The sequence below is a fragment of the Xiphophorus hellerii genome, chromosome 20 (assembly GCF_003331165.1).
Source record: "Xiphophorus hellerii strain 12219 chromosome 20, Xiphophorus_hellerii-4.1, whole genome shotgun sequence".
In the NCBI taxonomy this organism is placed as follows: domain Eukaryota; kingdom Metazoa; phylum Chordata; class Actinopteri; order Cyprinodontiformes; family Poeciliidae; genus Xiphophorus; species Xiphophorus hellerii.
The window spans coordinates 13,743,620-13,765,789 of record NC_045691.1 but is presented as its reverse complement, the minus strand read 5'-3'; the positions used below and the strand labels follow the sequence as shown (position 1 = coordinate 13,765,789).

Here is a 22,170-nt window from a genome sequence, read left to right as displayed (position 1 = left end):
CTGAAACACTGAGTTACTTTAAATCTAAACACCCAGTTGCCTTTTGCTCCCAAACATATTTGATGAGTAATGATGGCACCTGGAAAAATGTAATGTTTCAGTTGTTGATTTTTGTGTTTTTATCATGTAAAGCACTTTGAAATGCCTTGCTGCTGAAATATGATACACAAATAAAATCTGATTTGATTTTTGATAACTTTTTATAGTATCTGCATCAAGAGAGCACAAGGATATTATTAAGAGAACGTCAACTAAAAATGCTAAATAACATGATTTCTTTAAGTGAATAACATCTATTTTTCAAAACAACAACAAAAAAAATCATATTTTTGTCAAAGGGAAACGGATTGAGGAGTTCTGCCTTTACCCTCTGAATGCTTCAGCTTTTTCTGCTCTGTTTTGCAGTGATGCAAAACACTCAACAGTTTCCTCAACCTAGATTTTTTTCAGGTGACTGTCGGTGAAGTTTAATCAAACCTCTCCATCTGACTCTGAGTTTGGCAAGAAGGCGAAGACATCACTGGAACTGAAGATGATGACACATCGAATGCCTTAGTGTTAAAATACACATGAATACACAAACCTACACGTTTATGTTAACTTACAGACAAATATGTTGACAAACCACCTAAGAGATGTGTAAAATAACCCTTAAATTAATCTTTTTGTTTTGAAAATGCAATAATGTAAATTTACCAATAAGGAAAATAATCTTGTTTTCCATTTATGGCATCTAAATCCTACAGACTCCCAAGTACTTTCCACAGGATCACACATCCACCACTATGCTTAACTTTGGGGATGAGGAGAATTTCCAAATGTTTATCCTTTTTTTCCTTCCTTAATTTTACTCTCATCTGACCAAAGCAGATATTTCCAGTTAAAGTCCCAGTAGTGTTTGTGATGGTAGGTCTGATGAGGCTTTTCTCTCGCATAAAATCACATTTACAGTTCTGGAAAAAACGAAGAGCCCATTGCACTGAACCCCACTGAAAACCTTCTGGTTATTCCACCAAATATTGATTTCTGAACTCTTCCTGAGTTAAATTATTAGTGTTGTTGTTCCTAAATGAATATCAACTTGTTTTCTTTGCATTATTTGAGGTCTAACAGAACCTTTTGTTATTTTGACCATTTCTCATTTTCTGCAAATAAATCCTAAATTTGTGCTTTGAATTTCAGAGACATGTTGTCAGTAGTTCATAGAATAAAAGAACAATGTTCATTTTACTGAAATATATACCTACAAAAAGTAAAATCAGAGAAACTGATCATGTTAAGTGGTCTTTTCTTCCAGAGCTGCATATCCAAAGAAGCCAGAAAATCACAACTTAATAATAAATCTGTTTTTCCAAGTTCTGATTTACTTAAAAAGCATCTTATATGTTTCAGTTTAGATCATTTTAAATATCATCACCTTCCTAAAATAAAAGCCTAACTTATTTTTGCCAAGAGGAAAAAAATCACTTATGGCAATTTTTTTGGTATGATTTTATGCCTTCTTAACGTACATTTATTTTTGTTATACTCATTTAATTATTGGAATTTCCTTTAATTTTAAGTTAAATTGTGGCACCGTAATAAAAGATTAATTTAATTTAAGCCATTTTACACACCACACTGTAAAAAGTTTATAATTTACAGTAAAGTACCGGCAGCTGTGGTTGCCAGGAATTTACCGTATAAAAACGGTAAAATCCGTATTAAAAGTCTGTATAAATACGGATTTTACTGTATAAATGCGGTAAATTAGAGACATTTTTTACACACCAGGGTTGTCAGCAAGATTGCCTGCATCTGTAGATAATGGAAGACTAATATATGACATAAGGGGAGTTAATTAAAGCAGTTTATAAAAAACACAGAGTTATATGTATAACACAAAACTTAAAAAGATTCTCTATGTAGCTGCCTGGAGCAATACTTGTTTAAGTCCCATAAAAAAAAAATATCCGGCCAGTCAGTGTCAGGCCTGAAAGTGCTGAAATCATCTTTGGATGATCCCGTTAATACTTTCTCTTTAGCAACAAAGAGAAGAGGGAAAAACTCGTCAGACGAGAACCTCTTCTCCAAATGATTCCTGCCTCCGTTTGGAGCCGAGCGGTCCGTCAGGCAGTAGGAGTCTGTGATGGGAGGAAAGACGACGGCAGTGGAGCTCAGATGAGGGAGATCCGAATGGGAATATTGGGAGAACCTGTCCTATTCTGAGGGGAATGATGGGACATGACGTGCTCCACCATCGCGTGTTTCGGCATGTGCTTCATGAGGTACGTCTCCTGGAGAGAAGAGGAAAAACAACTTTACACTGCAAAACACAGTGGTTTTAGAGCAACTATTATTGTGAAAGAACCCACATAGATTACTTTATAAAAATATTGCATAAAGTACCTTAAATACCTGCAGTACCTAAGTTGATACACAGATTTTAACACTATTTAAATGCAATATACCAAATAAATTTCTAAGTTATTGTGCATTGTTTCAAAATATAAAGCATTAATTAAAAAAAAACAAAAAAAAACCAATGTATATTTACTTTTACCCAAAATTGCCTAAAATTTGCAAAGACTTCCCTGGAAAAATCGAGTGACCAATCTTATGCGAGCGGACATTTTGAAATGAGGGGGTTTCACCGCCTGCAGTGCAATGATTATCCAGTAGGTGGCAGAATACAAGTCTCAAATTAAACACAAAACAGGCCAAAAAAGTATCAAATACGATACAAATATCGTTATTTAATAAACCATTTCAAGTGGACATAACTTGGACATAAAATGTTTGATAAGTTAATCTACGAAAGTTGAGTAAATGACAAAAGGTTAAATATTTCATAGGCCAGCAGGGTATCCCACAATGCATTGTGCCACCAAAGTAGTTAAACCACTTTTATTTGTCACAAAACAAATTTGTTTTAAGATGTTTAAGGCGACTCCAAAGCTTCATGTGTGGAGTCAGTTCCCCATAATGAGCAGTGCAGCTCGTACTAGTTATTTTTTTGGTATTTACATTTGCATACATGAAACAGCACCATGACCAACCTCCTCTGCCTTAAAGTGTAGCGTAACATGGGATTGTTTGTTTTACTGAAAAGATTTGAGGAAACTAACACTGCTTCCAATATCGTCAGTCAAATATTGTAAAAAAGTGATTATGTAAAAGACAATTTCTTTATGTTTTTCAATGTCTGAGTATTAATAAATCATCTTGAAAGAAAAAAACATAACTGCCTTCAATATTTTCTGTCAAAGTTTGAGAAACAAAAAAGCAGGAACCATTTTGATCATGTTGTTTTCTTTTTTTATATGTAGTTTCTAATTAAAAAATAAGCACTGGGTGTCATTTAAGTACTTAAAACATACTCAGATTTATTATGTTAACTTAAGTAAAATTGCACAAAGTTGCTCAGTTAATTTTATGTAAACTACAAGATTTTGAGTTTCTAACTAAGGAGAACTAATTAGGTTTTGCGGAACACACACGTACTATTATATCATCACAACTACCTGATAATAATCAAGTTGAGTTCTGCAAACTTAAATTTTGAAAACTTGGTTTCTGTGAACTCACTGAGGTGTACGCCCGGCCGCACATGCTGCAGCAGTAGGCCTTGGCGTTCTTGATGGCGTGTACAGAGAGGTGGATCTGCAGCGAGGCCGAGTCTGAGTAGGCACGGAAACAGTTGGAGCATTTGAAGGGCTTGTCCTTGTTGTGCTGCCTCTGGTGAGACTTTCAGAAAGAAAGCAAACACATCAGGTTAATCTGTGTGCCTCAGGACAAGCTGGAGACAGAAGGGTTTTCTGAGTCAGCTTGTTCAACAAACCTATAAAAAAAAAGACGTAAAATTAACTTCCCCACTGATTAGGAAGCAACTTTTAGAACCACGAGAGCCATTTTGACCTCAGTTCAGCTAAATACAATCTGATAAAAGTTGAAGAAGCTGCAAGACATTTTGAAGTAAAAACAACTTGTTGGTATTTTGAGTCTTGAGTGAACAAAAACACATTTCTTGTACCATTTGTGTCATTCAGATACTGCATGAAGATGCATAGAAAAACTGCTAAAATTAGACTTTTTTAAAGCATTTATTTGAATGATTTCTTGTCATTTTTTCCCACTGAGCCACTGTAGAAGCTTAAAGAGCCCCGGGTTACAGATGCCTGACTTTTTTTTTAGCCATCAGCTTGTGGGGATACTTTCTTCACAATTTACTTTATTTTACTTTTATGTAACTGGGTAAGTTGAGAACAAAATCTAATTTTCAACAACGACCTGTTCAGAAAACATAACATCATACAACAGAAAACAGAAGAATATCATGACACACATGAAAATATAACCATATTCATACTGATTTAACATACATATCAGAGTTTTTAAAAGCAGGTACATCTTTGTTCCAAATAATTGCAGATACTAGTTGGTTTCGGCCCCAAAGCTTCAGTTTTAAGTTAAAGTTGAAGAGAGATTTTACTTTTAATCATCACAGTAAGCCAGAATAAACAAAAATGACTTCATGGGAGGAAAATTAAAAGTTTGGCATGTATTTTTCAGTGTATTTTCAGATATAGGCCACATGATGTTGGGGGAAAATGAACAACTAATGGACTTCTTGACTTCAACAAATTTAAGTTCCTCTGATTTAAAGTAGGTCATTATAGTGACGTAGTTGTTAGGTGAAAGATGTTGGTCAGAATGGGAGTATAAATTACAAGGTACGTTGTCACTGTGGTGAATTATAGGTGGACCAGACCTGCCACTCGCAGCTTTTACAGCTCTCTGTAGGGGACCGGTTTGCTAGGTGTATAATTCCTGACTTCCTGTTCCACACAGGATCAATGGCATATAAATCTTCACTTCATGAGCTCAAATTGGAGTTGAAGTCTTTTGCTATCAATACTTTATAATATGTCTCTATATAATAAATAATGTAAAAAAAAATGAGGTTCAGATGATGTTTCTGATGAGATCAGGTGAAACAGGAGGCTTCTTTGTGATCTTTGGCAAAAAGGTCACAAAGATCACATTACACGTCAATTTCTAAACCATTAACCTTTGTTGTAATGCGGCAGAGAGTCAGAAAACAGCTCATGTTTACCTGCAAATTAGAGAGTTGCGTAAAAGCTTTCTCACATCCTGGATGGAGGCATTTATAAGGTCGGTCACCTGTGTGGATTCTAAAACACAAAAGACACAAAAACAGGTAAAACAGGAAGATGAAAGCAACCTAAATCAAATATGAAGTAATAAGGTGACCCAGAAAAGGCTTTTTATATTTTCAGTTTGGAAAAATACAAAACTACATAACCCTAACCTTTTTTACATCTAAAATGACTTTTTGGCTCTTGAACGTTGCATCAACACCAACTCAGTATATTCAAAATAACTACAACCCCTCTAAAATTATTAACTAATAAACTTCTTCAGTTCAAAGTGCTTTACATGAATTAGGTGGAAGTACACACAAAAAACCTAAATCAAAAGAAAGACAAAAAGGTAAAAATGTAAAGCTACATATTGGTTCCCCGTGTTTAGTAAGAATAAGTAGTCCATCATTTATAAACTAATGGGGGTTTCTCTGGATCTTAAGTTTGATAGGGATTATTGAGGTAAAAAAGCTAAATGTTGGTTCCAGTTGTTCTGGGTTGAGTTCTAGATTTGTACTGGTGGTCCGCGAGCGCCCCCTAATGGTCAGCGAGGTACTGCAAGTAAACGACCGTTTATTTGCCGTGACGTCAGCTCAAAGTCCGACGCTACAGCTAGCTTACTACGGGACTGTGTTAAAAAAAATAGTGATGGGCGTGCCGTGGTGGCGTAGCGGTTAGCGCGACCCGTATGTGGAGGCCTTCAGTCCTCGACGCGGCCGTCGCGGGTTCGACTCCCGGACCGACGACATTTACCGCATGTCTTCCCCCCTCTCTTTCCCCGTTTCCTGTCGGCCCACTGTCATTTAAGGGACACTAGAGTCCACAAAAAAGACCCCCTCGAAGGGTAAAAAAAATAGTGATGGAAACAGGTTACTAAAAAGAAAAGCTGGTGGAAAGAAAACAAGCCCAGGACTACTTGTATAACCAGTATATGACTTTGCTTGGTAATGAATGATTTTCAGCTTTTAGATTTGCTGTTTTAGGCCAACAGCAATTGTATCATTTAATCATTTAATTAAAAAATATTAACTTCAGGTTAGGTGGTATGTGGCTGTTTGTTAAATGATTTAAGTCACAGGTGTGAAACTCCAGTCCTCAAGGGCCCACTGTCCTGCAGTTTTTAGATGTGCCACAAGTACAAAACACTGGAATAAAATGGCTTAATTACCTCCTGCTTGTGTAGATCAGTTCTCCAGAGCCTTAATGGCCTAATTATTCTGTTCAGGTGTGGTGCAGCAGAGGCACATCTAAAAGTTGCAGGACTGGAGTTTGACACGCCCTGTTTTCCTCGCCCTGAGTTTCCTCGCCCTGAGAAAAACACTCAGGGTTTTCCTCGCCCTGAGTTTCTTTAGGTGTTGCTCTTGTGATACACTATAGAGTGGGAGATTTTAATCATCACTTGTTTATATAGTCAAGAAAATCTGTTTAAGAGTATAAGCCACCACATAAATTATTAGTATTGCAATGTATTATATATGTGTTTTTTTAGACTGAAATTGACCGACATACCACGTCAAATCCAAAAGGAAAAAAAAGGAACCAAAATGTAGACAGTGTTTCACCAGGAGGCCTAGAGTGAGGAGCACCGCCCCCTCGCCTCAGACAGAGTTTGGGGAAGAAGATGGCGGTTCATTCACTGAAGCTATTCATGTTTTCAGGCTTTCCACTCAGAAGAAAGGAGAAGCAGGGACATCCTAACATCATTTGTTACAATTGTTTCGACCCAGCTGAGACGTGTAACACTCTGATATTAAAAGTATAAAGCTATGGCATATAACATACTAGCAAATACTGCATAAAAGCAGTCATTTGTAATTGCAACATTGCAGGTATTAATATTTGCTATTTTGTGCAGCTCTAGCCTGAACTGTTGCAGATGAGCTGTGTGTTTGTCGGAGGTCAGACCTGGTGTGCTGCTGCAGGTGGGAGAGCTGGCGGAAGCATCTTTCACAGTAGGAGCAGCGGTACGGCTTGAGGCCCAGGTGGATGCGCAGATGCTGGGCCAGGTACGAGGCGTTCGCAAACGTCTTGGTGCAGTGAGGACACTTGTGGGCTTTCGCCTCTGTGTGCGTTTTGGAGTGAATTTGCATGTCGGACTTGGAGAAGAAGGTCAGGGGACAAACTTTACACCTGGAAACAGGAAAACAGGAGACATGCATCAGGAAGAAAACACAGAAATCAATAAATCATTAATAAAACTTCTTATAGTGCAGATTTTTAAATAAAAAAAGTGGGACAATAATATTTGAATAGTAAGCATTTAGTAATGAATTTACAACATTAAGATATTTAGTATTTATTTAATAGTATTTGGAAAACATAGAGGTACATCTCAAATTAAAATATATTTATCTAATAAATAAATTCTGAAATTTAAACAAATACTGTTTAAATTCAATAGAGAAAACCAGGATGATGTGTTTCAAGAGTCTGTTTCTCTTCATCTTGATGATTATGACTTATTGCTAATAAAATACCCAAAATAAAGTCAGATACTAAAGAATATGGACATTCAGAGACTAGTGGAAAGTGAATGAATGAATGAATGAATGAATGAATGAATGAATATACTTTTTGATCCCAGAAGGAAATTCACATATTAAGAGTTTGATGCAGCTTGGGTTACATTTCTGTTTTCTGTTTTTTTTTTTTTTTAAGTGGAGAGGAAACAAACAAATAGCTTCATGATCAAGAAACAGACCTTAACTGAGAAAAACAGAACAGAATGTCCACTAAAAAAATAAACATATCAACACTTACTAGACAAAAAATTAACAGCAAACCTAAACAGCATAAATTACATTAATGATGACTAAGAAAACTGATGCAAGAACCTGGCAGGAATAATCCAAATGGAAAAAACTAAAAATCAGGGCTAAAAAATAAACTATGACGTGGCAAGACCAAACCTAATGAGCAAGGAGTAAAATAAACTGACAGAATATGAAAAAAACATAAATTAGAATCAACTAAACACACTATTCAAGAAGAGAAAAACTTACAAAAACAGATGCAAAACTTTGATCTAGAAATAACCCAAAACAAAACCACAAACCAAAACCCACAACATCTGAGCATCATGACAACAGGAGCCCCGACAAATTATTCAGCATGTCGACCTGCTTTCAGTACCCTGAAATTTATGGATTAAAAATGATCTTTTTTATATATATATTTCAGCACCAACAGTTTAGATTGTTATCATCACTACCGTCATTCCTGATATCTTAAACTACAAATGATGTGTAAATATATCTCTGAAGAATGTGAAACCACTGAGGTAAGGCTGACGGTGTGTATCAAAGGTGTGTTTCTGTACTTTACTGCTCAGCACATTTAGCCTCTTCTTGCTTCTGCTTTGCAGCAAGCAAAACTTGAACAGTTTCCTCTTCATTTTCTAAGTCTTGTCAAAACAAAAACAACTCAGCATTACATCTAATTTCTTTTTGCTTTAAATATCTGAAATACTTCCAAACTGGTGGTGTGACCTTTCCTGTTTTATCCACAGTTTTCTCTTCACATTGTTGTTGTTTTTATTTTTAAGCAGTTATGAGGCACACTGGCGAAACCTTAACATGCTTAACCTTTATTAAGCTGCTGCTGCGGCAGTTACTCAACTGGTTGTTGCTAGGTAACCAAAGAGTGAGTGAGTTGCTAGGTAACCAAAGAGTGAATGAGCTAGTTGGTTCTACCAATCTCACTTATCTGGCCATGAGAGTTTGAGCCTTTCCTCTGCCTATGTCTCCCAGAATGCAGTGCAGTTCTGGATCAGAGTTCAGTGAATATTCTATATACTGAATACTGAATATTCTATCAGATGTATTATCTATTGATATTGATCATACCTCTATCGTGATATATATATATTAGTACTGATTTATTGTCCAGCTCTACACAGAATACAGCAGTTTTTTCTCACCTGTAGGTTTTACCCTCTTTAGTGGTGATGGTGACGCAGGACTGGTCGTTGCCCGAGGCCAGGATCGGGTACGGAACCACCAAAAGCGACGAGCCGTTCTCGGCCTTGATCTTCTTGCGCCCCCGTTCCTGCTTCGGAGGCGGGCCGAGGAGACCCACAAAGCCCCCGTTGGTCTTCCCCGGCTCGATCCCGTGGCTGCCGGCTAACCCTGAGATGAGGTGAGGGGTGGGGGCTCCACCCAGCCGGCTGTGGCTGCTTGAGGTGGGTGTTGTTGGGGTTATGATCTCCGAAGTGCTGAGGTTCCCAGTTCTGGATGCCAGTGCCACACCTGACAGGAACAACAGTGAAGATGAGAACATTACTGAACATTATTATAGCTGTTATTAGGGCTGGACAATATGGCTGAAAAATTTATCCCGATGTAAGTATTTCATATCACTCGATATTGATTATTATTGATTAGTTTTTTGTTTTAAATATTTGAAATAATGGCAAAATGGCAGCATGACCTTTCCTGTTTTATCTAGTTTTCACTTCACTTTGTTCTTTACTTTTAAGCATCTATGAGGCACGGTGGCAAAACCTTAAACTGCTGCAAGTTACTCATCAGGTTGTTGCTAAGTAACCACAACTTACTTAATAGGGTGTTGCTAGGTAACCTAGCCTTTCCTTTGCCTACATCCCCCAGAATGCTGTGTGGTTTTTGGAGTTCAGTGAATATTCTGTATACTAAATACATCTTTTATATTATATTTTTTAACTTCCTTGTTTCATAAATTTACATTGTAAAACATTTGAAGGTGGTTTAACTTGAAAATGAAATTTAAGTTAAACAGAAAATTGTTTTGGTTTTAACTCAGACATTAAAGTTCATGAAGTTGATTTAACAACAAGAGACAAGTTTTCTAAACATTGTTTTATAAAAATGTTTAGAAAACAATGTTTTCTAAACATTCTAAACAGCATTGTTGTGTTTAGAAAACAACATTTGTTTAATTAAACATTAAAAACCAACCTAAAAACTCTAGTTTATTAAACTCTTGGAGGTTTGACAGAATTAATAAAAAGTTAACACAACTTACTACTGTAAGTTTATCTTTCACAAAGTCACATTTAGGTTCAAAATCTAAAACTCACTAAATTTACTTGACTTAAAGAGTAAAAGATAGTAGATACAACTAAATGCGGCTCACGTGTTTTACAGTGTATTGCTCCCTCTGTTGACTATTTCTGTCTTCTATCTCCACATTCCATAAGTTATTTTAATTAATATTTTATAATAATAATTAAAAAAACATATTAAATGTATAAAAAAATTAATAATTAAAATTTTTATTTTATTTTCACGTCTTCCCTCCAGCTTTCTGAGGCGCCTCTAGTGTCGGTTTAATCTCCAGCTAATTAATGAATGAATCTTTATTTTTCTGCATCACCTGGAGCATTGAAGGAGAACAAAAAAGCAAAGAACAAAGAAAAGGGAACAGGTGACGTGAACCCACTGAGGAAGGGTTTGTCTCAGTTTGCACAGCGGACCGCTGGGATGTGTTTGCTCACCTGAGACGTGGTTTGTTCTGGAGGGATGGTCTATGAGCTGACGCAGGTGCCAGTCCTCCCACAGACCCCGGGCTTTCAGAGCCGCCTTGTCGTCCAAATTCAAGTTCACATCTCCAAGGATACGACCTAATTAAGAAGAAAAATATATGTCTTAGTCAGAGTTAGATAGTAACTGGTTGCTTTTATTCAATTAATAAAGTACTTTTAGGAGTTATTTTACTACCCTGTACTTGAGTCATTTTATCATGAAGTATCGCTACTCTTGGGTATAATTTCTGGATTTTCTACCCACTGTGAGTAACTTCACTGAATGAAAGACAAACATGTTTTAACCAAAAATTAACCAAGCGAAGACACACACCTGCAGTTTTTGTTAACGTTTAATACTTTTTTTTATTGAATGAAACAAATTTGAAAAAATTTTTTTTTGTTATTTTTTGTTACTTATACAAATTATTATCATTTTCATCCTTAAAATACCAAAATTTCCACTTAACTTTATATTTTGGTCCCTCTGATTATGTCATTTTTTAAATGATTGATATTTTGATCAGTTGGTGCCTGAGTAGACTTTTTACCAAATAATTTTTTACTTGAGTAATTTCTTATATGGCTATTTTTTGCTTTTAGTTGAGTAAAAATATGCTAGTCTGCAAAATGACGACAGCAAAAGTTGGGAGAAAACTATACCTTTTTTTTTATTGTACATGCTGCTCAGTATTCATTACCCAATCGGTGTATACATAAACACAATACAATACTTTGACCTTTTTGAATTCTCCATCTAATAATTAAACAAAGTATGAAAACACTAAGCAATATTTAACTAATAAAAACTAGCAAACACACTCTAAATACTAATTAAAACTAAAGAAATTAGACAAACAAGAAGTCACAATAAGGTAAAACAAAATTATGATGAAAAACACAAAACCCTAAACTATTACTAAATTAAAAGTCTAAAACAAAAAGATTTCTTTTAAATCTTTCTTAATATGAAAACCTGGAGAAGTAAGAAAATGTTTTATTGTCTGAAGATTCTCAAACATTTTTTGAAAACTTGCATATTTGCATATCAAGTTAAAAAGTTAAGTAAATTGATTAATTATGATTAATCACAGAGCGTGATTTATCTGATTAAATTTTTTTATGGATTGACAGCGTTAGTTTTTAAAGAAGTATTTAGACTAATTGTATGTGTGGACATAGTTGGAGTACCTGTGACAGAGCTGGAGGCAGGGCGGGCATGCAGGGCGATGTCAGGCTGCGACGGGTTTGGACTGTGCAGCCCGGACCCCTGCTGAGCTTTGGACATCCCGTGCTGGCTGCCTTCGGCCTGGCCCGACGGAGACATCAGAGGCTGCTGGGAGGCGGCCGAAACGGCGGGCAGGTGTGGCGGCCGGATCTTCTCCGCCATCAGCTGCTCCTTGATTTTATTGATCAAGACTAGGTTATCCAGCTGACAGCCAGAAACCACCATTAGTGACAGAAGAACAGCCATCATCAGTTCAATCAGTGACACTTCTCAGGGCAATGGTGCCCTCTCTTGGTTGACACCAGACATTGCAGCCAAAGCTTTGAGACTTTGAAGGAATGCCTGTTTAGTTTTTATTTGAGTTTGAAACCTCTTTAAGCAAATAAATAGCTACTTTTGAAATTGAGTTAGATATTTATGTACTTTTAAAGACTTTCAGAACATAGAGGATATAAAAGTGCATATTTTTCTTCTTACTTTTATGGTTTTGTTGAATTGATGCTTCAAAGATTTTGAGAAATACATTTTAATGTTTCTAATTTTTCAACCAAAGTCTAATCTATTGTCTCTGTAAGACAAACTTTTATTATGTTATTGCAGAAGACAATTGTAATCCAATAAATCTGCCGTTTCAGTCACTACATTTAGGGCAGTGAAAAATGCTTTGGTGTGGTTTTGGGATGAAATCCGGGGATTAAATGAAATTAAAATATAAAATGCAAACACTCTTCTTATCAAGCATTGGCTTTTGTGCTGGTGAATATCAGATAAGTTATGAGCTGAGGTTCAAATGTAAAAAAAAAGTAGGGATAGCATAGGGAACTCATTGAAATTTGGTCAAAAACTAAAATTAATCTAAAGTTTGAGACCATCTGGCTTCCATGTTATTTCATGTTAAATATTCACACTTTACAGTAAAAATGCTTTCTGTCCACAAGTGAGGCAGGATTGAGACAGTCATTATGAACTGCTTTGTATTTATGAAAATGTGAAACGTGAAAGAAAATACTTCCTCCAGTCTAAGTTGTAATACCTGTAGTTTTTTTTTTTTTGTGGTTTCAAGACTTTTATTAGGATTTTATTATGTTCTATCAGCGTTAAATGCTTCCTAATTAATATAGCTATTATGTTATTGAGTTTGTCTACAGACTTCACTGGGGTTCCTTGGAGATATAAAATATGCATGAAAGATTCTGCTGCTTTGATTTTGATCAAGCCTTATGTAAAACAAAGTGAAGGCATAATAAGCTTGTACTTTGACTTACACTTTTTTCACTTTGAGCTCTTGCCATTGACTGGTATTAAAATATGATCTATTTCTGTACTTGTTTGTCTTGTGTTTCTTTTTTCAGCATTGTGTTTTTTTTCTTTTTTGACCTGTGTATGAAAAGTAAAAAAAATACAGAAAAATAAATAAATATTAAATTATTCTGAGCTAATCCAGTTAAATTGTTTTCAGAGGTTCTCAAGACCACACAGTTGTTTATTAGTGGGGTCCTGACCGATTACATAATTGTATAATCTGTATAATCTGTGCATACAGCTCCCATATTTATATTTATACACAATATCTATATCTCTTTGCTATAACCCCTTATAGTCCATACATACATAGTCTTGTACATCTGTAAATAAATATTTATATCTCGTAGAGCACTTCTGGATAGATGCAAACTACATCTCGTTGCTTGTACTTGTGACGGTGCAATGACAATAAAGTTGAATTCTATTCTATTCTATTCTAAATCAAAGAGGTGCAATCCATCTGAAAAGCTATTAGCCTACAGTAGCTCTGTAAACTTCTTTTTTTTTTTTTACAAACACACTTAAATAAGAAATCCCCCTGCTACAGGTATGTAAACTATTCCTTTAAACTCTCTTTATGGTGGAAACACAGTTGCAGCATGCAGTTATGCTCATCTTCTCTTGCTTGCTGCTGCTAGCTGCCAGTTAGCCGCTTCTGATGGTCAAAGAAAGAAACTTTTTAACTAATTACAAATAACTTAATCAGGCTTTTGGCATATTTTCTGCTACCAAACCGACACCTGGTCAGTTGAGCTGTTTAGGTACTGTGAGTTAAAGAGGCTACCATAACTGTCAGTTAGCTAAACAGCTAACTGATGCTGGCTAGCTAATGCAGCTACTAGCTTGTTCAGCTTAACAAAACTGAAAAACAAACAAAAAAAAAAACTAAACCAACTGTCATTAGGGGACATTACTTTCATATTTTCAATCATTTTAAGCTGGTTTATTGTTTTTTATTATTATGAATACTGCTTACCGTCATATTCAATAAATGTGAGATTAAAAGTGACTTTTGAAATTAACCTTAACATGTTTTTTGTAAAGGACACATTTTTGTATTAAAATTGCTATTCTAATCTTATGTTGTGTTTTCAGTTACTGTAAGTGGAAAATCATTATAAATGTTTTTCCCTTAGTGAGCTGAGATAGTAAAATAAATTAACTTTCAATAATATTTTAAATTATTGAATATAACTGTATTTTTGTTGAAAAACTGCTGACTCTTGGGAGTTTTAGCTGACAGCAGCAGTGTCCTTCCCTGAACTCCTTTCAGGAGTTTACAGCTCAAGATAGCTGAAAGATGTTTTGTGTTTATTAATTAATCTTTCAATTAGAATAAATATATTTTTCAGACTTTTGGACTCAGAGGGGCCCGTAGTTTTAAACTGAAATCCAGCTTATAAGATCATTTATTGGTAAAAACCAGGGGCATAGATATCAACCTTTCTGTGTGCTACATTTTGGTCAAAATGATCTGTCGACAGCTCAAACAAATAAATATTTACAATATTCCTTCTTTATCAGAGCTTAGGATCAGAAAACCTATTATTTATAATAATATAGTTAAGTCATACAGAACTGTATTTCTCCATTGAAGTCTAAAAGATTCACTTTAAGATTGTTTTTAGTTGTGAAAGGTGGTTCTTACCTGGCCAGGCATAGAAGGAGGAGGAGGCCAAAAGTAGGGATTGTTAAAGCGCGGTTCAGCCATCCTGGAAGAAATGCACACATAATAAAAATGTCAGTTATACTAAACGGCAGGAAATATGCAAATATTGAACCAACTCTTGTCACAGTGTGTATTTTTTCTTGCTTGATGACTCCTGTTTGTTCAGATTTTTCCATAGCTCAGTACACTTCTGTGTGTTTCTGTTGTTAATGTGGTTAAAAGCCACGTTGGTAGCCCTACAACTAAACAACATCTGACTGTTTGGTGCAATAATCAGTCTTGTGATAGCGTATTTCCAAGAATATTGTGTACAAAGGCTCCTGTTTGACCCAGCTTTGCATCCTTGCACTATTTTCAGTCCAACATGTTATAATGATAGCAGGGAGGATGTTTATGAGCCAGCAGGGTGAGTTAATTCTGCAGGATTTGTAAATCTAAATTAAACTCGCTGCTTTTTCTGAGGATTCTCAGACACACTTTTGCAGGCATGCAGACTTTGAGATAGGCTGCATGTGATTTCAACTGTTAGTTGTGCAACAGTTATCAGAAAATAACAGAGCCCACTAGTTTGATGTAGATGCTAATCTGTTGCTTTTTGTCTCCTCCTTCAAACTAGGGGCCCAGACTGGCTAAGGGTGAGGAGAAAACCAGGGTAAATTTGGTGGAGTGTTTTCTAAAGTATATCCAGAATAAGAAGTTGCAGAAACTTGTAAATAAGGAATATCTAAATTGATAACATGCAGCGTTTAGTCCCAAGTGCAAACCCTTTTTTCTTTCATCTCAAGCTGTAAAATACCTACAATTTAGCTCTGATTGCGAGTGCGAAGCACAATGATTGATAAGGCTTCTGTTACATTAATCAAGTCTAACCGGACAGCTGAAAATCTTTCTTTTTTAAAGGCAAAGCGAAACACATGCAGTTTAAGTCTTGCTCTGAAGGCCTTTCTTTCCATAGCCTCTCTTTTCCGACCCTCTTGAAGATCTTTTTAAAACATTTTGCCTTGCATGCTTTGGCACACAGAGCCATTCCTAAGTCTGTTTGGCTTAGCAGAAGCATAACACAGCCCACATCTGCAAGCCAAGAGAAACAAAACCGATACATCTAGAGGTACAGCCGCACAATGCACCTCCCAGAAAATTTCTATAACGATGGGGGCTTTCTGCCCCAGGGGAGTTTTTCTGCTTTTATGCATCTTTGCGTTGCTTTTTGAGCTACAACGTGATTGTAGTGAGGGTTTAAGTCAAATAGGAAATTGGCATTTCTGTTTGTTGTACTTAATTACAGTTTTTTAGGCTGTCCTGAATAATTTTCTTCTTGTTTGCCTTTGTAAAGAGGTTTATTTGTAATTCTGAAAATGAGCTTCACATGATATACATATGTTTTCATTTTTTATGTTCAGTTCATCAGAAGTTTAATTTCTTAATCAGTTTGTCATACTATATAGAAATGCCAAACAGCATCCAATCCAGGCTATCAAAGACTTAGATAATTTTACATAAACAACTTAAATCTTTAGCATTTCTGATATTTTCTCTTATACTCAGACATGCTACCTAATTGTACCACCGTCTGAAATCATTATTTATCACAGTGTTCATATCCCTTTAACTTTTTCCCCTTCCTTTCACATTACAACCACAAACTTTGCTGACTTTTATTAGGGTTTTATATGCTAGATCATATAATTATATGATCTAGCATATAGCATATGATCTAGCATATAATCTATGCTAGATCATATAATTATATGATCTCATATAATTATATGATCTAGATCATATAATTATATTATCTAGCAAGTAATAATTATCTCATATGGAAGTAAAATCTACTTTTTTACATATGAAATAAAAAAAACGAAATCAGCATGTTCTTGTATTTAACCTCTTTACTTTAGCACTCTTAAATAAAACCAAATACAACCAAGTTCCTACAGAAGTCAACTAATTTGTAAACAGAGTCCACCTCTATGTAACTTAATCTACATATAAATCCAGCTGTTCAAGTAACTATGTTACATTCAGTTGTTGTAAAAAATGCTGAATACATCAAACATGGCTTTAAAAAAATTGACTTGAAATTAACGCCTTGAAATTGGGCCTCTGTCTCTTTAAGAAACTCTTGCTCTTTCCAACACCTTCAGGAAGTCATCACAACATCTCTCCTCTATTAAGCCTTTAATAATGTTTTTACCAGCATTTCACTGAGAAGCAGCTCGTCCAATGAGCTCAGCAGATGCTCAGTTCCACCAGGTGTTTGCTAATTGCTGCTGGCTAGTTTGAAGGAGCTGAGTGGGAGAGGGTTGCTCTGTGAGGCTTGGAAACTGCAGCTCCGAGAAGGAGCTGGATCTCGAAGGCGGGGCTAGGTCCAACGAGGCGTTTTGCACAACTGACTGGTTGCCATGGAGATTAAAATGTTTCTCAAACATGAAGGAAAGAATCAAAGCAACACTCCAGGCATGTTTTTGATGAAGGAATAAAATTATAACATGATGTAAAGCTCAAAAAAGTCAATTTTACATAATACTGCCCTTTTAAACACCCCAGCAGAGATGCAAGGTATTGGGTTTAGATCAAAAGCATATTTGTGTCGGAACGGACCAATCAAAGGAAAGAGCTTAATCCAACAGAAGAATTTGTACAAAAACTTAAAAGAGTGTTCACAGATTCTCTAAATCCAATCTGACTGAGCTTGAACTAGAATTGTGATTCTTAAAAACTTTTAAAAACAAATTTTCATTTTCCATCCACTTCACAATTATGAACCACTTTGTGTTGGCCAGCTATATAAAATCTCAACAAGAATGTAACATGAAAATAGGTGGAAAACTTCAAGGTGTATGAATACTTGAATATACATGCAATTTTTAAATTTTCCTGTGAGCTGGAATTGAACTCACAACTGTTCAGCCACAGGTCTCCTCATAATATGAGCTCCATAAATTGTGTTAAAAGCCAAAAGATGTGATTGAAGTGCTGAGATGTCGTGAACACTGGACGTTCACTGCAAATACTGAAGCAAAGCCCTCAGAAACACCAGCATTGAAAACTAATGTGCCAAAATGGAAAACAATCAATAAACCAATCACAAAGCAAAACCTCTGAAGCAAAGGATTATGGGAGGTTTAAACTGCTAATATTTGTATTTATTTCTATGTTCCTCAACAATAATGTTAAATGTACAATGATTACTTAGGAAACAATATGATCTTTGAAGCTTTTTGTGTTTAAAAAGAACAGATGTTTTTACATTTTATGTGACTTAGTTGAAAAAGAAGAGCCTGAACATCCAACATTAAAGTGTTTGGGTTGCAAAGAAAACACAGACAGTTTCACTAAACTCTATCAATTTAAAAGTTTTCATATTAGAATTACATATTTTGAATATATGCAACACGTTCTGTTGCATATTTTTAACTGTTTTCAGAAACGGTTAGATTAAATTTGCCTATTTACCACCTGAGTATCAGAACTTAATAATCAGTATATTATGTTATGGGCACAGCCACATTTTCACATCTGTTCAGTGGAGACCAAGTATTCAGCTTTAATAAATTAAATATGAGCGTCCACTATGCTGTCTCATTTGGACTCTATATGGGTAAAAATAAATCTGCACCTTGTCTTACTGACGGAAATGTGCAAAAATATCAATAATATTGACTGACTAGTTTAATACATATGAAAAGTGCCACATATATATTTAAAATAAACCCTTAAAATCCAGTAGTGTAAGTTGTTATAGAAAAAGTGAAAGGTATCTCAAGTGCAGTGGTTATAAAATGTCATGACATCACTATAAAAATGGCAGATTTTGTGATGTAAATAAATGAACCCGGGTACAAATGTTTTCACAACTTTAATCCCAAATCAGTTTGGAATCAGTTAGCAGAAATTAAAAAGCAGCAATAATCTGGTTTGCATAAGTGTCCTTAAATGAATACTTTGTTGAAGCACATTTCAGTTCCAGTTTTCAGTCTTATTTGGTTCAGTCCAGAATCTGATCATCAAAAAATAAAGTTCAGTTGTTCTAGTAGGATTTCCTAAACATTTGCTCATCTCCATGTTTTACCTGATGTTATTATTTACAGAGAGGGTACACAATTCAGCTTATTAAACAAAGGTATCAGTCAGGAGAAGGGCACAAGGACAAAAACAGCTAATTTGGTCTAAACATCATAGCATAGTGAGGTCAGTCATTAGTAACTGGAGAAAATCTGGAAACATAGTCACAAATGGAAGCTGAATATTTCTTCAAAACTGGTAAAAGACCAATTAGAAACTGGTCTGTGATGCTGCAAAGAGTCTAAAGTAACACGGAATGAGATTCAGCAGCTAATTGTGTCCTATATGTGACACCAATCTGTTCTACACGTCATATATCTGGACTAAAGCGTAGGATTCGTTCATCAACAAAACATAAATACAAGGGTCTGAAAGGAGATAGGTCTACCTATTTTAATTTATCGTTTACCTCAAAAGCTTTCTTATTAAACTGGACCGGACAGCAAAAATGTATGCATGTATTTATTATAGTAAAAGAAAATAGTATTTTAACGCAGATTTATATCCACTGTAGCTGCTGTGAAAGCTTCATACACTGGGTTCTTGAGAAATGGCCTACAGTGAGGTTGTTGTTTTTATTTTTAAAAAATGGTGATAAAAAAAAGTTAGGAGCAACTTAAGCCAGTTATTGCTTAGAAAGAAACAGAATCAAGCTGATTTCCAGATTTGGATTGTTCCTAGCTTTAAACCAGCTCTAAGAGTGAGTTTTCCCCTACAGAGCAGCAATCCTGCAGCGCCTCGGTCTGTCCGCCGCCTCTCCCACATTCTCAGACAGTTTATTAAAAAAATCAGACAAAAGGAAAACAAAAATGGCAGCCCTGTCTTATTTTTATAACCAGCGGACGCCATATTCTGCAGAAAGGACTATTACAAGCAGATAACCCTCCGGGTGTCATTAAAGGCCACTGCGACGCGAATGCATGCGGCAAATTTGCATAAATCGTAGGGATGATTGTTTACTTTGATTTGCAGGTTTGAATAGCCCGGCTTGGCGAGGAAAAAAAAAAAAAACACCACACACTGACACTTCCTACAGCCATCAGCGTGGCTCTTACACAGCGCCGAGCTGAGCCAGAAATCCGATCATCAGGAGGGCTTTTATTTGCACGGCAGCTTAAGACGTCATCTATTAACATTTAAGCATCGCAAATGCTTATTTTATTATTCCAAGTTCTGCACGACTTTTAAGAGAAGCGGCGGTGCAGCGCGGCGGCTTTGAGCGAGAGGAAAACAGCATAAAGAGGCGGATAATTTGCACGGAGAGACCAACATACCTGCGCCAGCGAGAGGAGAAGAAACAGAAATTTATAACGGAGCAGGACTCCCCTTTTTCTGCCTGCTTTCAGCCAGACTTCAAGCCTTCCGGGTCGCCTGCTGTTCACTTCTGGGTGCTACAGGCGAGAGGCTGCTCAGAGTACAGAGAGAAAAACCCGTTCAGACCGATTTTTAACCCATTTTCTGGCTCATAATTTTCACCCGATCCGTGCAGATGCCGCAGATGTGCGCGTTTGGCGCCGCGGCGCTATAGTAAAAATGAGCGCATGAATAAAAAGGGGGGTTCGACTTTTTACAAGACCTTCCTGTAGGAGACTATTGTGGGAATAATGAATTATAATATGAACGTCTCTCACTTTTCCTCACCCCATGTTTAATATAAACCTCGCAAGTAGTCATTACAGTCAGATTATTTGGAGTTGGAGACTGAAAAGGGATGCGCCTGTTATATTTCCCGTGCACTGTATCATTGCTGCGTGTCTGTCGGAGATAATGTGCAATAAATATGAGTAATCCTGTGAGCTGCTGCAGCAGCATGACAGGATGCTAATGTGCTCTGTGCTTAGCTCAGCAGGAGAGGGCACTGCTGCCACGCTGCAAGCCACAGAGCCGCAGCTGGCGGTCCACGGGACCCAGAACACGAATGATACTCAGAGGGGGCTGTTATTGTTTTAGCTTTCAAATTGTTTTATTGTACAACTCCTATTGAGTGTTTGCTGATTTAGAAAAGTGTAAATTGCACTGAAGCTTTGTTTTGGTTTGGGATTATAAATTGTAATATTGGAAATATATGGTGACCTATTATAGTAAATAATAATAATAACAACAAATCAAACAAGCACTAAATATTTATCATAAATCAAAAGCAATAAATAATACAATCTAGGAAATATTGAAAAATCCAATTTAAAACTCTGATTTAATAATATTTCACTAGATTTAAGAAAACATGATGTAGAAAATGTCTCTTTTAAAATATTAACCAAAAAAAGACCAAAATCCGTAGAAGAGCTTTGGTTTTAGTTTTTATTTTATTGAGTTTTGCTGGAATTTCATGTCATTATTGATATAAAATAGGACAAACCTCTTTCAAAAGATATTAAAACAATCAACTTTCTAAAATAATACTTGTTTTTTTGTAGTGGTATTTTTTTACATTTCATTTAAAAATAAAATGTCAAAAATGATTTATACCACTCTCAGTAATTAACTGACTATGAGATACCACTTTGTTAGCATCACATAGTAATCTTTTTTATAATTGCTGACCATTTATTTGTTTATTTTTTGCATGTTTCCACCGGCAGTTTTTACGGTTTATTTCTGGCGATGAGTTCCTGGTAAGAGAAGTTGGATGGCCTCCTTCCCATCACCCTAATCATTAACTCCCTGCACAGATTTCAGTCAGGATTCTAGTTGGGCCACTACGACAAACTCAAATAACAAAGTAAATCGTTATCATGCACCTGTTATTGTCAGTGCTCAGCGCCTCTATTTACATTCATGGAAAATGCAAAACTCAAACTGGCATGAAATGAAATATGGGACCTGCAGGAAACAAATACATTTAAATGAAGTTGGAGATATGGGGAGAAGCATAACAGAGTGCTTTATGCACTGCTAAAACTGGCCTCCTGCTGGACACAGTTTCAATCTTTAGCCTCCGAATGAATTCCCCTGACCCAACTCCACCCAACAGGTGTTTTATGGTTAATGGGAGGAGCAACGTCAGCGGTGAAACAACAAAGCAGCGTTAGAAAATGGTGCACAGAACAGAAACATTGTCTGAGAAACTCTTGTTTCTAAACGGGAGTATTTTCTGTGTCGCAACTCCCATTCAACAATTTAAATCCAGTTGCTTAGAGTCCCAGTTTAATTGATTAACTAAACAGCGGATAGTTCAGGGGTCTGCAACTTTTACAGCCACTTTACAGCCGCAGCTGTCACCTGACTTCTTGCAAAAGAGACAACTTGTATGTTGTCT

General features: G+C 36.0%; 1 protein-coding gene across 2 annotated transcripts; it reads right to left on the bottom strand.

Annotated features, from left to right (window-relative positions):
* Positions 1–1,865: 1,865 nt before the first annotated feature.
* znf362a (zinc finger protein 362a) lies at positions 1,866–20,626 on the bottom strand. 2 transcript variants are annotated; one of them, XM_032550668.1, is made up of 9 exons: positions 20,186–20,626; positions 14,826–14,889; positions 11,836–12,076; positions 10,618–10,743; positions 9,064–9,391; positions 7,050–7,274; positions 5,096–5,174; positions 3,568–3,726; positions 1,866–2,276 (listed from the first exon to the last, which is right to left on the bottom strand). In XM_032550668.1, the coding sequence occupies exons 2-9, from the start codon at positions 14,886–14,888 to the stop codon at positions 2,157–2,159; spliced, it is 1,341 nt and encodes a 446-aa protein (XP_032406559.1). In that variant the 5' UTR covers position 14,889; positions 20,186–20,626; the 3' UTR covers positions 1,866–2,156. The 2 variants fall into 2 exon arrangements, with proteins under 2 accessions (XP_032406559.1, XP_032406560.1); XM_032550669.1 differs by having other exon boundaries at positions 11,836–12,043; positions 20,186–20,625.
* Positions 20,627–22,170: the final 1,544 nt, after the last annotated feature.

Excerpts from the sequence above, each read along its gene's own strand:
- znf362a (XM_032550668.1), bottom strand. The coding sequence starts at position 14,888 with ATGGCTGAACCGCGCTTTAACAATCCCTACTTTTGGCCTCCTCCTCCT. Across the intron at positions 9,392-10,617 it reads CAGAACAAACCACGTCTCAG|GTGTGGCACTGGCATCCAGA; the intron begins GTGAGCAAACAC and ends TGTTCCTGTCAG. Across the intron at positions 7,275-9,063 it reads AAAGAGGGTAAAACCTACAG|GTGTAAAGTTTGTCCCCTGA; the intron begins GTGAGAAAAAAC and ends TCCTGTTTCCAG.